This window comes from Schistocerca gregaria, chromosome 1 (genome assembly GCF_023897955.1).
Source record: "Schistocerca gregaria isolate iqSchGreg1 chromosome 1, iqSchGreg1.2, whole genome shotgun sequence".
Lineage (NCBI taxonomy): Eukaryota > Metazoa > Arthropoda > Insecta > Orthoptera > Acrididae > Schistocerca > Schistocerca gregaria.
Genome location: NC_064920.1, coordinates 1048700608 through 1048717868, shown reverse-complemented (window position 1 = coordinate 1048717868; position 17261 = coordinate 1048700608). Strand labels below are relative to the sequence as shown.

At 46.9% G+C, this 17261-nt stretch overlaps 1 protein-coding gene across 1 annotated transcript in view; it reads left to right on the top strand.

Annotated features, from left to right (window-relative positions):
• LOC126280942 (acid sphingomyelinase-like phosphodiesterase 3a) overlaps nt 1-17261 on the top strand; it is a 588911-nt gene that overhangs the window by 439236 nt on the left and 132414 nt on the right. The window contains exon 5 of the mRNA XM_049979805.1: nt 10651-10856. Coding sequence (XP_049835762.1) covers nt 10651-10856 — 206 coding nt within the window. The remainder of the gene's footprint in view (nt 1-10650; nt 10857-17261) is intronic.

Here is a 17261-nt window from a genome sequence, read left to right as displayed (position 1 = left end):
GAAACTGCAATGTTGGCAACGGGTCATGATGGGAATTAGTAAGCGCAATGATGTTTGGTTAAGCGACAAACCCCACTTTCATTTGGATGGATTCGTCAATAATCAAAATTGGTGCATTTAGGGGGACTACATTTCGCGAGCATTTGACTCTCAACAGCTGGCTGTGTGGTGTGCTATGTCCAGTCACGAAATCATCGGTGCGACATTCCTTGAGGGCACGGTGACTACCTAACGGTACCTGAAGCTTTCAGAAGATGATTTCATCCCCTTTACCCAAAGAGACGCTGATTTCGACAAGATGTGGTTCATGCGAGACAGATCTTGATCGCACAGAAGCAGGGGAGTGATGTCCTGGAAGAGCACTTTGGAGACCGCATTCTGGCTCTGGGGTACCCAGAGGCCACTGGTATGGGCCTTAATTGGCCGTATTCTCCGGATCTGAACACATGAGTCTCCTTTTTTGTGGGGCTATGTTAAAGACAAAGTATACAGCAATAGTTCCAAAACCAATGAATAGCGGAAGACAGCCACGCAGGAGGTCATCGACAGCATCGACGTTCCCATACTTCAGAGGGTCAAGCAGAAGTTCGCTATTTGTCTGCGCCACATCGTCGCCAATGATGGTAGGGATTATCTAACCAGTGTGCGATTTGCATGGGGGAATGGGGGGATTTGCCCCCCTCTGCATCAGACCATCCTCTCCTCTGGTTTTAGTTTATGCATCCCAACCTGGGATGTATATTTGCCACGCACTGGAGTAAAACTTAAAACATATAATTTAAATTTGTCGAGCCAAACATTGAAAGTTTACTATTAATACTATTAATAATGTTTGCTTATTAATTTTGAAAAAGTGTTATGTAGTAGGTAAGCATTTCAAAACATTTAGAACTAAATGACAAGACGACGCACGCCACATTTCCGTAGCATGCCACAATGTTGCAAGACGTGAACCCAGCGTAAACGAGGCTTTAGAGCCAGGTCTGTATTGTATGGTGGATGTGATGTGTTGCGTACGAAACTAACAATCAAATGCAAATGTCGAGGAAAACTGTGAAGAGGCGTCATCCTGCAGCAAGATAACGCTCGCCCACATTCTGCCAAACGGACAGCCGACGTAATAAAAGAGTTGGGATTCGAGGTGCTGGAACATCCACCATACAGTCCAGACCTGGCTCCAAGCGATTTTCACATGTTTGGACCCTTAACGGAAGCACTACAGGGAAGAAAATTTGAAAGTGATGAAGACGTCATTGCTGGTCAATTGGTTACAGATGGAAGTGATAAACGTACTTTCTGATGAAATAAAAAAAACTCGTAAACCGTCGGGAAAATTGCATTGAAGTCGAGGGATGTTACCTTTCTATCATAAGAATTAGTACAGCTTTTCACAAATGTACCTTTACTTTTTCAATTCCCCTCGTATACCTGTATGTAGAAGATTTTGTAAATAAGCTTTACCTATAATGTACTTTTAAAGATATAACAAGGGATGGCTTTTCTGATTGTGCAACGCGTGAATAGTGGGTTTCGGCATTACCATCTATTTATAAATAACTATTTAACCATGGGTAACGCCACGGTCCAAGCTAGTAACATATATAATTATACTAACCCCCTAGTACATCCCCTCTACTGGTAAAAGCACACAGTATCGAACGTAACATAACGCAAATCAGATCATCTGCAGTGACATTTGCATGTTGAATAAAGTGTGCGCACGCCGTAGTTTGTAACTAATTTACCTTTTTTTCAATATGGATCAATAATTGTAACAATGTATTTATAGGGTATCCATACGCTTTAGATCTGACAACTACAGACTATACAATCGCGCGAGCCGTTCGCCTCGTCTCTCTTCAGAGCGATAACCTTACTGTTTTGCGATGATACACCATGAGAATTATCGCTGTGAATCCGTATTCGCCGATTTCCTTGGGAAGGTAACTAATCACTTCATATACACTCCTGGAAATGGAAAAAAAAACACATTGACACCGGTGTGTCAGACCCACCATACTTGCTCCGGACACTGCGAGAGGGCTGTACAAGCAATGATCATACGCACGGCACAGCGGACACACCAGGAACCGCGGTGTTGGCCGTCGAATGGCGCTAGCTGCGCAGCATTTGTGCACCGCCGCCGTCAGTGTCAGCCAGTTTGCCGTGGCATACGGAGCTCCATCGCAGTCTTTAACACTGGTAGCATGCCGCGACAGCGTGGACGTGAACCGTATGTGCAGTTGACGGACTTTGAGCGAGGGCGTATAGTGGGCATGCGGGAGGCCGGGTGGACGTACCGCCGAATTGCTCAACACGTGGGGCGTGAGGTCTCCACAGTACTTCGATGTTGTCGCCAGTGGTCGGCGGAAGGTGCACGTGCCCGTCGACCTGGGACCGGACCGCAGCGACGCACAGATGCACGCCAAGACCATAGGATACTACGCAGTGCCGTAGGGGACCGCACCGCCACTTCCCAGCAAATTAGGGACACTGTTGCTCCTAGGGTATCGGCGAGGACCATTCGCAACCGTCTCCATGAAGCTGGGCTACGGTCCCGCACACCGTTAGGCCGTCTTCCGCTCAAGCCCCAACATCGTGCAGCCCGCCTCCAGTGGTGTCGCGACAGGCGTGAACGGAGGGACGAATGGAGACGTGTCGTCTTCAGCGATGAGAGTCGCATCTGCCAATGATGGTCGTATGCGTGTTTGGCTCCGTGCAGGTGAGCGCCACAATCAGGACTGCATACGACCGAGGCACACAGGGCCAACACCCGGCATCATGGTGTGGGGAGCGATCTCCTACACTGGCCGTACACCTCTGGTGATCGTCGAGGGGACACTGAATAGTGCACGGTACATCCAAACCGTCATCGAACCCATCATTCTACCATTCCTAGACCGGCAAGGGAATTTGCTGTTCCAACAGGACAATGCACGTCCGCATGTATCCCGTGCCACCCAACGTGCTCTAGAAGGTGTAAGTCAACTACCCTGGCCAGCACGATCTCCGGATCTGTCCTCCATTGAGCATGTTTGGGACTGGATGAAGCGTCGTCTCACGCGGTCTGCACGTCCAGCACGAACGCTGGTCCAACTGAGGCGCCAGGTGGAAATGGCATGACAAGCCGTTCCACAGGACTACATCCAGCATTTCTACGATCGTCTCCATGGGAGAATAGCAGCCTGCATTGCTGCGAAAGGTGGATATACACTGTACTAGTGCCGACATTGTGCATGCTCTGTTGCCTGTGCCTATGTGCCTGTGGTTCTGTCAGTGTGATTATGTGATGTAGCTGACTCCAGGAAAGTGTCAATAAAGTTTCCCATTCCTGGGACAATGAATTCACGGTGTTCTTATTTCAATTTCCAGGAGTGTAGATAGCGGCCATTTGACCAGGAGAAGAAACTCTCTGTGTCCACATAAAGTAACTTTGGATTAGCAAAGAGCTGCTTAGAGTTCTTTTAAAGAAAGTGGTACATGTGGAGTTTAGTGGTACATGTGGAGTTTAGAGATGTCCAGCACACGCATACTGAAAGTTTAGCTATCTCCGGAGTGTCTAGTCATTTATTGAAGATTATGATCAGCTCAAAGTTTGGCCTGGCGTTATAATCTTGAGCTCCATTACGCCCCTCCCAACGGTAAAGAAAACGTATAACACTGTATTCCCTAACATTTTCCATATACTATGTCAAGCTACATTTCCCATATGCCATGTCAAGCTACTCGAACAAATGATCCATAAAGTTATTGCTAATCATTGGCAAGAACACCGACCACTTGATCTATAGCGCAAATAACATTTTGTTAGCAGTATGTGAGTAACTATTTTCTGCAATGTAGTCAGATCTTGGTCGTCTGTGAGTTGGAAGCAGTCCTCTACTCTTCGGCTAGAAGGTTGCTCAGCATTACGGTATTTTAAATTTTACTGTTAATTTTTCGTTTAATGCCAGAAATAAAACATCATTACAAACATTTTCAAGTTATTAAAGGAAACGCGTTGGGAAATTCGAATTGAATTCCTGTTATTAATTGCTGTTTAATGAACACACAGGTTGACTGACACTGCCACTGTAATTTGGCCATGACATTACACAGTTTGACAGATAGCTTCCGTCGTGAGGCGTGTGAATTCACTTTTGATCCGAATAATGCAGTTCAAATGTGGTTCTGAGGATCCCAGTCATATATTATCAAAACTCCATTGAAACCCACTTTAAAACTACATCGAAAGGCCAAAATACATAACACGCGCATGACCGTCATAAATGTTTATAAAGTAGAATGGAAATTCTGCCTAATGCGAAACACTACTTTTCCTTCAGGTGTCCGTCTTCAAGGACATTAGATGCTATCATCAGTGGGTATTTACTTTACATTTCTCTTTGAAAAAGCTATAAAAGGCTGTCAGATTTTGAAGATAATTTGTTAGGAGAAGGAAAAAATACTTTTAAAAGCAGGAATGATGAAGCCTGAAGCACATGAATCCATTTTGTTATCATACTAATTTCTGTAAATTTGATGGCAAGCACATAGATAAACGTATTCAACTTCAGCCGATGTATGCGCGTTGAGAGCTGTACGATTTTCAAAGAATTCTTGTGTTGTTCTGGTATGGGAAAGAAATGAAATGATTCCATGGCATTGTTGGCCCCTATCTGGGGAAGTTCGGCCGCCGAGCGCAAGTCTAGTTTCAGTCGACGCCACGTGGGGCAACTTGCGTGCCGTTGATAAGCATGCAATGATGATGAGGACAACACAACACCTAGTCCTCGAGCGGAGAAAATCTCCAACCTGCACGGGAATCGAACCCGGGTATGCGGCATGGGAGGCAAGTAAGTAGCGATCCAGCTAAACAGGTGTACATTGGAAAGAGACTTCCTACCAACACTTTGTTTGCATAACGTCAGTATAACTTACAATCTGCTGCTGTTCGGCAAAATCACTCCGCACTATTACCATGACAAAAAATACTCTTAATCTTCTGTATTTTCACCTTTTTTCCGTCCTTCTCAGGCAACCTCTATTAAAATTGTTTTCGTTTCAAAACTTGCACCAAACTTGGCTTCACGACTTCTTTGACGTCCAGTAATCGGATGCTTTGTGTGAAACAGCAGCAGGCTGCTTAGTCAATAGCCCCAGTCATCCGGAACAAATAGGCTGGTAGTATGCTCCGCTCTGCCCCGTCTATCAGCTCCAATGTTGCACTAATGTCGTAAAAGACCTCAGTCATCAAGACAGTCCGGCCATCGGCATTTGTCTCGAACAGCCGGTACTTAGAGTACACCCATCTTCACTGTGTGACTCGGAGCCATAGTGTCCCATCCACCGAGTATCCGCTATATCATAGCGATTCAATGTACGAACAACTCACAGTTTGCCCACCCTGCACTACTTGGTGAAACTGACGACTAACACGGCGACAGACAAGATCACCTGTTGCACATACCACGGTGACAGGACCGTTGTCTTTTGAAACACGGGAGTTCTACAGGACGAATGTTTCACTATGCAGTGCACTGTCTGACCAAAAATATCGGGACACAATATGTGATGCCGAACTGAACCCCAGACGTCTCGAGAAGTGTACCCACTAGTATGAAAGAAGTAGGAAAGGAACAACAGCAGAAAGGGGCGGTCAGGAGAGCTCATAAGGAGTTAAAACGTTGTACAACAAAGGTCCACGTGCTCCCCGCAAACCAGATGTTTCTGTAGTCAGTGCTAAGCGATGCTTACGGTGGTGTAAAATGTGAAGCCCATGGGTGGCTGGAAACGAGTGGTTTGGACTGACGTATCACATTATAGCCGATGGAAGTGTTTGGGTCCGGCAAACACCTGGAGAGGTATATCTGTCGTCATGTGTAGTGCCAACAGCGAAGCACCAAGGTTGTAATTTAGTGGTATGGCAACTTTTAGATATGGCTTATTTTTCTTAAGAAAACGGCCAATGAAGAAGGATACGAACACCTTTTGCGGCAGTGTAGAGGAACAACCCGGAAACAATGATTCGTTCTATCGACATGACAGTACACTCTCTCATTAAGCAGCATCCACGAGGCAATCGTTTGTGTAGAGTAACATTCCTGAAATGTACTGGCCTGCCCAGATTCCCGAGCTCAAGCTCTCAGGATACATCTGGGATGAATTAGAATATCGACTTCGTTCAAGACCCCTGCGTGCAACATCACTAACTTCTCTTGTTTAAACCGTTGTAGTATGGGCTGCAGTTCCTCCAGCGCCATTCAGAAATCCTTGAAAGAGTCTCAGGCCACGTTCAAGCCCTTATATAGGAGAAGACACTTCATATGAGTGTGCATTAGCAGGCGCGCAGATACTTTTGATCAGGTAGCGTACGTGTTTTGAAACATTCTGGCAGATCAAACCTTTTGTGTCGGACCATGATTCAAATGTAGAACCACGCATGTATCAAGAAATCATTTTACCGACTGAGCTATCTAGATCCATGACGACCCACCATCACAGTTTTACTTCCGCTGGGAACATCTTTCCTACTTTCCTATCTTGCTGTGGGGGCGCGTTATGAGTCGTGCATTGATGCCACAGTAGTTACGATATTTACTGTGATACATAAGTTTTGCATTCGAGTCCTACTCCAGCACTTACACCTGCTTGGAAGTCCCAGAACAGGAGATGTGTCTGATTCATTTGCCCATGAGTATTCTGTCTTGTTTGGCAGTGCTGGACTCAATACTCAATTCTGTAGTCGACATCACTAACGCACGCTTATGCAGTGGCGTTTGAATGGTGGGAAAGTTTCATTGCCAATATTTGACCGTCGAGGGGTAATCCAGTGTCCTGGATTACATTCCAAACTTGTCCGCAGTGTCACACGAAGTGAGAGCATGTGACACTGTGGATGGTGATCCATCCCTGTGATGGAGACGTTGCGCCATTGGTGCAATACGAGAGCAGTAGTCTATGCGCCGGCTCCGTGATTCACCCCTTTCTTCTCTTCCACCATGTCAACACAAACCTTTCACCGCCATCAACACGACGCAGATCCACACGTGACACGTCGTAACATTCATGACTGGCGAAGTTTTATAGAAGCTCGAAACTTAGCACGAACTTCAACCCGAGATGCTTTTAATAGTTTCCACAACGAAACTACATCTCGAAATCTTGCAGAAAACCGAAAGAGATTATGGTTACATATTTAATGCACCAGCGGAAAGACGCAATCAATAGTTGCACTGTGAGATAAACCAATTGTGATGTCACTGATGACAGTGCCACTAAAACAGTGTTACTAGCTATGATGTTGCGAAACACCTTCACCAAAGAAGAATTAGAATCTGGGACAACTGTCAACAAAAATAACTTAGAAACACATGACCTTCATGCAGCAAAGCAGTCTAAATCACTTAATAAAGGCAAGAACTCCAGTCCAGGTAGTATATTAGTCAGGTTCCTTTCAGAGTATGCTGATACAATAGCTCCATACTTGACAGTCATATTCAACCGTTCGCTCCGATAGATCTGTACCTAATGACTGGAAAGTTTCACAAGTCACACAACTACACAAGAAAGAAAGTAGGAGTAATATGCTGAAATACAGTCGCAACACTTCGATTTGGCGTAGGATTTTGGAACATTTAATGTGTTCAAACATAATAAATAGTAAATTATCTCGAAGAAAACGATTTATTGACAAATAGTCTCCACGGATGCAGTAAATTTCGTTCTTTTGAACCTTAACTTGCTCTTTCTTCTACTTCTACATCTACATCCATACTCAGCAAACCACCTGACGGTTGGTGGCGTAGGGTACCTTGAATACCTCTATCGGTTCTCTCTTCTATTAAAGTCTAGTATTGTTCGTGGGAAGAAGGATTGTCGGTAAACCTCTGTGTGGGCTCTAATTTCTCTGATTTTATCCTCATGGTCTCTTTGCGAGCTATACGTAGGAGGGAGCAATATACTGCTTGACTCTTCGGTGTAGGTATGTTCTCGAAACTTCAACAAAAGCCCGAACCGAGCTACTAAGCAACTCTCTTGCAGAGTCTTCCACTGGAGTTTATCATCTCCGTAAAGGTTTCGCGATTACTAAATGATCATGTAACGAAGCGAGCTGCTCTCTGTTGGATCTTCTCTATCTCTTCTAGAAAGGAAGGAATCAATCCTATCGACAGAGAATGAACCGATTCGATATTTTTAGATGTGCAGAAGGCTTCTGAGGTGTTCCTCACAAGGGCCTACTAGTCAAACTTCATGCCTATTAACGGATCACATGAATGCTTGATTTGTGATATTGTGTCATAAAAGTCACAGTTCGTTGTAATTTGCAGAAAGTCATCTAGTAAAACAGAATTAATATCCGTTGTTACAGGCCGTCTGTTGCACTCGACCTACATAAATGATTTAGGAGACAATCTGAGGTGTTCTCTTAGATTGTTTGCAGATGATGCAGTCGTTTATCGACTAGTACAGACATTAGAGTATCGAAACCAATTGGAAAACGATTTAGACAAGATATCACGCGAAAAGTGGCAATTGATTCTAAATATTTAGAAGTGGTAAGTCATCCACATGAGTACTAAAGGAAATTCGCTAAATTTCGGTTACACAATAAATCACACAGATCTAAAGGCTGTAGATTGAATTAAATTCCTACGGATTATAATTACAAATAACGTAAATAGGAACGATCACATAGATAATGTTGTGGGTAAAACAAACCTAAGATTGCGATGTATAATGCGTAACACTTAGAAAATGCAACAGGTCTACTAAAGAATTGCTGACACTACGCTTGTCTGTTTTCCTGTGGCGTACTGCTGTGTGGTGTGAGATCGCCTCCGGTGAGACTGATGGAAGACATCGAAAAAACTAAAAGAAGGGCAGTTGGTTTTGTACTATCGTGAAGTAGGGGACAGAGTGCCACGGACATGACACTTGAATTGGAGTGGCAGTCATTAAAACAAAGCCGTTTTTCGTTAAAGCAGGATCATCTCATGAAATGTCAATCATCAACTTTCTCGTCCGATAGCGAAAATACTTGATGACGCTCTCTTACATACGCAGAAAGGATCTTAATCATAAATTAGCGGAAAGCAGAGCTCGCACAGAAAAATAAAGGTGTTCGTGTTTCCCGTCGCTTTTCGAGAGTGGAATGGTAGATAAATAGCTTGAAGTTCTGCGAGGAACTTAATTTTAATTTGCAGAGCAATCATGTAGATGTACAGTCGTGGACAAAACGAGCGAGACCCTCGCCTTTTCGTTATGATGATCCGCACAGCTTTAAAGTCTGCTACACAGTATAACAGGCAAGGCGACGAAGTGCTACCAACATACTATGCACAGGCGTGGAATTGACGAACCATCCAAACTTTGTCAGACTGCTTTCAATCATATGCAAGACTATACGAGGGTTGGAGCTTAAATAGTGGCAACTATTAATTTACAACCGATACAAAAGAGTTACATGTTTGCACCTGTTACTGTCCTTCAAAGTAGTCAGCAGCGTTGTGTAGAACCCGTTGCCGTTACTCGCTAATAACATTATTTTGTTATTTCTATAAACATCCCGAATTATTGTCACATAAGCGATGACATAAAGGTTCAAAATTCATGTTTTAGAGTCCAGAAGGCTTTATGCAACAGGAACTGCAGATCATTTTGACATTTTCATTGCGAAATTGCCGGCTTATTCATGTCTGGGGTAATAATAGAGGGCTGTTTGCCTGGGTTGTCTGCTAGCATAGTGAAAGGTATTTGCTACTGCAAGGGAGGTCTGATTTGTTTTCGGTTCTAATGTCGATGTAGGCAGATAGAGTATCAGTAAAGCAATTTTAAGAAATTCTCGCGCCCCCAATGCGTTTTATTGCTACATCTATTCTGCACTTGCGCCCTGTGGATGTCAATATGAAACTCTTGTAGAATTTCATACTTGTTACTGCCTTCCTTTTCCACTTCTGTCAATAATTGAATTGACTTACGTGTGGCACTGAATGATTTTTAACGGAATTTCGTTGTGAATCATTACGCGTTGCTACATTTGCACACTTTCATGGTAGGTCAGCAACGGTAATCCACTACGACTGGTCTGAAAGTTGACACAAACCGTTTCGCGGCCGAATGCGCATAATATTTTGATAATTCGTATCGATCTGGGGTACTTTGTCTTACTAGAACTGTTGTGTTATCTCGATAAGCTGAAATTCATTTTTATTAGTACAGTTCATTCTAATTAGCGTTTCTTCTTTCATTTATATCTTATATTTACGTGTTGTGTTTAACACACTAATCAGCATTAGTATAGTCTTACATCTGATTGAAAACAGTGTGACAAAGTCCGGATAGTTTATCAATTTCACGCCTGTGCATAGTATGTTGGTAGTACTTCGTCGCCTTGCCTGTTATGCTGTGTAGCACACTTTAAAGCTGTGCGGGTCAGCAGAACGAAAAGGCGAGGGGTCTCGCTCGTTTTGTCCACGACTGTACCTGTGGCAGTAGCTGTCTTATCATGAGCAGTGGTTCAAGATTCAACATCTGCTGCCCTACAAAAATTCTCTGAGTATGGGGCTAATTTGACTTTTGCTTTTTTCTATGTTGGAGTACCAACAGCTGTGCTACTTGTGGTACAGCGCTGGCCACGATTGTTAAGTGCGCCTGTCGCTCTCTCCGCAGGGACGGCGCTTCGCACGTGGGCGCTCGAGGCCAGGAGCAACAGCTGTCGGCGCTGCAGAACATCACGGCGCTGCTGCGGCAGTCGTTCAGCAGCCAATTCGTGTTCCCCGTGCTGGGGCACGAGGACGCGCCCGGAGCCTACCAAAATCTCACGCAGCTCTGGAGCTACTGGCTGCCCTCCGAGGCACTGCACACCATGCGCAAAGGTAAAGCATCCTGATAACTGATGTCCGTAACGTACCTGGTTGTTTATATAGGGAAGTTGGCTGACGGAAAATTATTCTGTTACGTAGTCTGGTACATTATTGTTGTTGTTTACGTGGTTTTCAGTCTAAAGATTGGTTTGATGCAGTTCTCCATGCTGTTCTATCCTGTGCCATCCTCTTAATATACGAGTAACTACTGCAACCTATATCCTTCTGAATCTGCTTAGTATATTCACCTCTTAGGCTTCCTCTACGATTTAACCCCCCTCACCCCCAGTACTAAATTAGTGATCCCCTGATGCCTGAGAGTGTGACCCACCAACCGATCCCTTCTTCTAGTCAGGTTGTACCACAAATTTTTCTTTTCCCCAATTCAGTTAAGTACCTCCACATTCGTTACGCGATCTAACCATCTAATCTTCAGGATTCTTCTGTAGCATCACGTTTCAAAAGCTTCTATTCTCTTCTCGTCTAAACTATTTGTCGTCCATTTTTCACTTCCATACATGTCTATACTCAATACAAATACTTTCAGAAAAAACTTCCTGACATTTAAATCCAAACGCGATGTTAAAATAATTTCTTCCTTTGGAAACGCTTTCCCTGCCATTGACAGTCTACATTTTATACCCTCTCTGCTTCGACTATGATCAGTTATTTATTATATGAATTTAAATTGAGACCTAATTATAGAAGATATCTCGGTTCACCGCCTGAATTGACCTACCAAGCATTAACCTGAATGTTTTCTTGGAAAGAAAAACGAGAATGAGATTTTCACTCTGCAGCGGAGTGTGCGCTGATATGAAACTTCCTGGCAGATGAAAACTGTGTGCCCGACCGAGACTCGAACTCGGAACCTTTGCCTTTTCCGGGCAAGTGCTCTACCATCTGAGCTACCGAAGCACCACTCACGCCCGATACTCAAGGCTTTACTTCTGCCAGAAGCTCTCATGCGAACCTTGCAGGACTAGCCTGGAAACATCCCCCAGGCTGTGGCTAAGCCATGTCTCCGCAATATCCTTTCTTTCAGGAGTGCTAGTCCTGCAAGGTTCGCATGAGAGCTTCTGTAAAGATTGGAAAGTAGGAGACGAGGTATTGGCAGAAGTAAAGCTGTGAGTACCGGGCGTGAGTCGTGCTTCGGTAGCTCAGATGGGGCGTTGGCTTTCAGCCGTGATACCGTGCGGACGAACTCGGCGGGCCGGGCAGTGCTCCGCAGGTGTTGTTGTTTACCCGCTAGCGCGCGGTCGCGTCGTTGTCTTGCCGTATAGTACCTGTACCGACCCGACATGGCGTTCTCATATCGAAAAGCTACAATCAAAATAACGTTCAACGCATCGTACACGAGACCGAAGGCCCATGAAATTGAACGGTTTCTACGAGACATCATGCATATAGAACCACAAGAACTGATAGGCATTCATCTGTCTATTGTAACCAGCACAGTGTACCTCAAACTGATTGACGAAGCGGCCTGCGACAGATTACTCCAACGATCTGCAAACGGCTTTCGCTTCTGTCACGCAGACGGTAACGTGAGCGTGGAAGGAGTTGACCATGCTGATCTGGGGGTGCGTACCGTGCGCCTCTTTGAACTACCGTTCGAAGTTCCTGCCAACCTAGCCGTTGATGCGCTGCGGCCATACAGCACAGTTTTGAGCCACACAGAGGAGAAATGGAACACATTCGAAACGTACCCCTCCTTAACGGAGTACGACAAGTGCGCATAGAACTTAAGAAGCACGTTCCGTCATATATTTTCGTTGGTGGCTGCCGCGCTATTGTTATATATGATGGACAACCGAGGACCTGCCCGGGATGCGGCCAGGAGGGCCATGTTAGAACTGAGTGTCTGCAGCGCTGCCTCGTTCAGGTGCCCCGCAATGAACTTCCCCAACGATCCACTATGGCCTCTCTCCCGCTAACATATGTGGAGGCGGCACGACATGATGTGATGGATGATCAACACATGCCACCTCCTGAAGCCGCTGCCAGCTCCGTTGGAGAGTCAGCGCCATCGACGACGCCGCAGACCAACGGTGCAGAGGTTCCTACAGCCTCTGCCCACCGCAGCGTCGTGGGCATCCAGCCACCGTCACTGTCGGGATCGGACACAGTGGTTCCCATCGACCGAGACTGTGTCGAGCCCCGTCCTCCAGTGGATGTCGAATCTCGGACCCGAAAGCAAAAATTACCCAAGCGACACAAGAAGAGGCGATTGTCAGCTGATGAACAGGACAGGGATGTGAAGCCGGCGGAAGATATCGACTTCGTTGACTCGTCCACAATTGCAACGGTCTCCAGTGGCATCATTCACCAGAAGGTGACTAAGGACAAGGAACACTCTCCTAAATTTGGTGGCCCAGAAAACAAGGCGCGTTGCGCCGACTCCCAAAATGTGGTCTCCTGTGAAAGCGACCAGCCACCAATGACATCACAACCGTCTCTTGGTGATTGGGCAGACGATATGGAGGCAGATGATGCTCAGCAAACATCGATATCTCCACCAGAGCCCATGGCTGACATTGAGTCCGGAGGGCTCTGCCAGTAAGGGACTCATACGGCACAGTAATGCTCAGCATGCAGATGGATGGCTGTGGAATGTGTGAGATCACTGTGGGCTTGCACCGGCACACTTCCTTCGGCACTTGATATGTCTCAGTCATACCGTGTGGGAAGAGTCAATGTAAATGGTGTCCACTCCACTGTCAAGACCCGCATGTTACACGACATGATTATAGCGGCAGACTTGGACATTGTCCTTCTCCAGGAGGTCCGTCCCGAGCTGCGCTTAGACCTATAAGTCTACGCCACCTACAGCCGACCCTTAGGTGATGGCGCAGGTGGAACGGCCATCCTTCTCCGAGATGGCATAGACACGACGGACGTGACGTACTGGCCGAACGGGTGAGGCATCACACCCACACTTGGCGCAGTCCGCCTCATTAACGTCTACTCTCCCTCCGGTGATTCGCACCGTGGTGACAGGCATGTCTTCTATTCGGAGGAGGTAGCCCCACTTTTGCAATGAAATATGGACCATTACATAGTGGACTGCGATTTTAACAGTGTTCTGCGGCCCGAGGACCAGATACCGCATTACGTGCCAAGCCCGGCTCTACAAGCACTGATACGCGACCTCGCGCTCCACGACACATGGCTCTTACATCATGGGACCTAGAGTGGATGTACGCACTTTACCAGCCATTCTGCCAGTCGTCTGGACCGGATATACGTCTCGCGTACCCTCCGCACAGCAACCCGTGATGCAGAACTCTGGCCGACGGCCTTCACGAACCATCTCGCGTACATATGCACTATCACCTTAACCCGACAACTCACAAGACGCAGCAGGGGCCCTTGGTCGCTGAACGTCTCCCTCCTTCGCGAATAAGGGTGTCGGCGAGCAGTCACTGACACGTGGCGTCGATGCATCAGGCGCCTGCCCATGTATGCTTCCACGTTGCTGTGGTGGCTGGGATGTGTCAAATCTGCAGTCCGAAAGACCTTGATGGCCTACGGGCGTGACAGAGCGAACCGGCAAAGGGGAACATCGGAATTTTACTATACAGCGTTACGTAAGCTGGCAACGCAACCGCCGTCTCCCGAACGTCAGATATCCGTACAACGCATCAAACCTCGTCTATTTCGCATCTGGACCGAGCAGCTAGAATGTGTCCGCATCCGTGCGCGAGTGCAAGACTGTATACCCAACGAAACGGAGTCAGTGTATCACATCGTGCGCGAGAGGCGCCACTGCAAACGTCAGTTCATTAATGGCGGTAAACACGGAGGAGGGCGGCCGCGCAGTGACACAAATGGACATCGCGCACACGTTCGCCGGACACTATGGGACCTTGTACATGGAAGATCCGCGAAATCTACGTGATTATGACGAGCTGTTGCACGATTTTCCCGCCCCTTGGGACGTGGCATCCGATGATAGTCTGCTGTTGCCCATTACACCCGACGAGCTGACATCGGCCTTGGCACGTGGAGCACCGAACAAGTCGCCTGGACCGGACGGTTTACCCCTGGAATTCTCCCGCACTTTTTACGACCTTATGGGCGACAAGTGGCTACAAATTCCCACAGAATTCACAGAAGGCATCTTGATCCCAGTACCGAAACTGAATGGTGTTTGTAGGTGGCAGGAATTTCGCCCACTCACACTCCTCAACAACGACTACAAGATCTTCGTCCGTATCCTCCGCGCGCGTCTCCACACCGCTATCGGGAAAGCCATCCACACCGACCAGACATGTTTAGGTGGTGTCAGCAACATTCATACGGCGTTAGGAGCATACCGCGAGGTAAGTGCTTTGACGGCGGCCTGCAAAATACGAGGCGCCATTGTCGCCGTAGATTTTGACCATGCTTTCGACCGCGTCTACCACGGCTTCTTACGCGCAGTTTTGCAACACATGGGCCTCTCTCCGGAGTCTGCACAGGTGGTCCTTCGACTGGTATACGGAGCGCGCTCCCGCATGATGGTCAACGGTTATCAGTCTGGTCACATTGTTGTTGGACGGTCAGTGCGACAAGGGTGCCCTCTGTCAGGTATATTATTTGCTGCAGCGCTTGAACCAGCTTTACATGGGCTAAGGCAGCGATTAACTGGTATCTCCTTACAGGACCTGACCTTTTGTTGTGGTGCATTCGCCGATGACGTGGTGTTCCTGGCCGGATCAGAGGATGAAATGCATATGGCGCTACAGTGGCTACGCCAGTACGGGTCGGTCGCTGGGAGCGTCATCAACGTGAAGAAGACAAAATACATGGATGTCGGAGGGGGGCTTTCCCACACAACGGCGGTGCCCTTTGACAAGGTGCCCGTACTCAAGTGTTTAGGAGTGCAATTCTATAGCAATGTCCACCGCACGGCGGCGGCTACATACCGTCGGCTCCTACGCCAGACACGTGCTCTGCTGCAGGACGACAAACTCCGTCGCTTGAATATGCTCCTCAGAACACATTATGTCAACACCTATCTTGTCTCAAAACTGAACTATTTTGCGCATATCCTTCCCTTGACGGCTACGATGGCCGACAGATTTCAAGCAGCATATGGACATTTCGTAAGCACCGGTCTTGTTTTTAAAGTCCGATACGTCACCCTGACACTACCGCAGCGGGCGTGCGGCATCGGCTTAATTCATGTATATAACCGTGCGCGATCGCTTTATCTCAACACTATGCGTCGCACGTGGACCTCTGCCCACGCCACTCTGACGGGCACCCTGATAGCGGAAGTGGAACCACACTCTCTGCATCCCCCTGTTTCTGTAGGACACATTTCATCGGCACTCACCTACATCAGAGAGTTCTTGATTGACTTCAGCTACTTACGGTCAGAACTTCAGACGACACGGAAGCCCAGCACGAAAGACCATTATCGCCTTTATCAACAGCAGCAATCTGTAAATACGGTCGCCCACAGACGTCCTTAAGTTGCCTGGAACACGGTGTGGAGAGCGGTACACACGCCTTTTCTACCTACGACGGTGCTTTCATTGTGGTACGTTGTTGTGAATGGGAAGTTCGCTACTCGTCAGAGGTTACATTCCATACATCTGACCGACGACCACTTGTGTCCGACATGCTCAGTCGTTGACTCTGATTCACACCGTATGACGTGTTCCGCGACCAGCGAGTGCTGGCTACTGACGCAGCGCATGCTGGCGTTACTCTTGCGGCGATTGCCGGAGTCTATCTCCCCTGATGATGTATTGCGCCCCGCCGGCGTATACTTTCCATCAACCAGAACGAACGCCGTTAACTGGCTCAAAGGCATGTCCGTTTACCACATATTTTGCGATGCTCCCAAAGGCACCCTCGACTTTTGGCCCCTATTGATTACGACACATGTAGCTTTCAGCCGCCACCCGAAATACAGAACTCGTTTCGTAAATTATTTAGGTTCATTATTTGAGGATCCTCCTGCTCACTGGGGCGTTCCGCGTATGAGACGCTGAAAATGAAGAAGAAACCTGGAGCATACTGATTCTCTACGGACGGAATAGGGGGGAACCCCTCCCAATAGACGAGAAGACGACTCGGACACTCGGCTACAGCAGTTGTAGGATCTTTCTTTGTCATGGAAAAAAAATAAATCTATAAATACAATACAAAATGAAAAAAAATGAAAAAAATTAAAAATATTATAAAAATTGAATAAATAAATAAATAAAACAACATCGACAAACCCAGTACATCCTCTTCCTGATCCTTCGATTCTCGAAGTAGAACACGTTGCTTGGGCGTGGCAGTGGGATGGCCAGGCTTCGGGTGTCGATCCCTGCCCTACCCGCCGTCCTGCTCCTGCAGCGGTTCATTAGAAGAAGAAAAAAAAAGGAAAAAAGGTGGTTGAGCACCTGCCCACGAAAGGCAAAGGTCCCGAGTTCG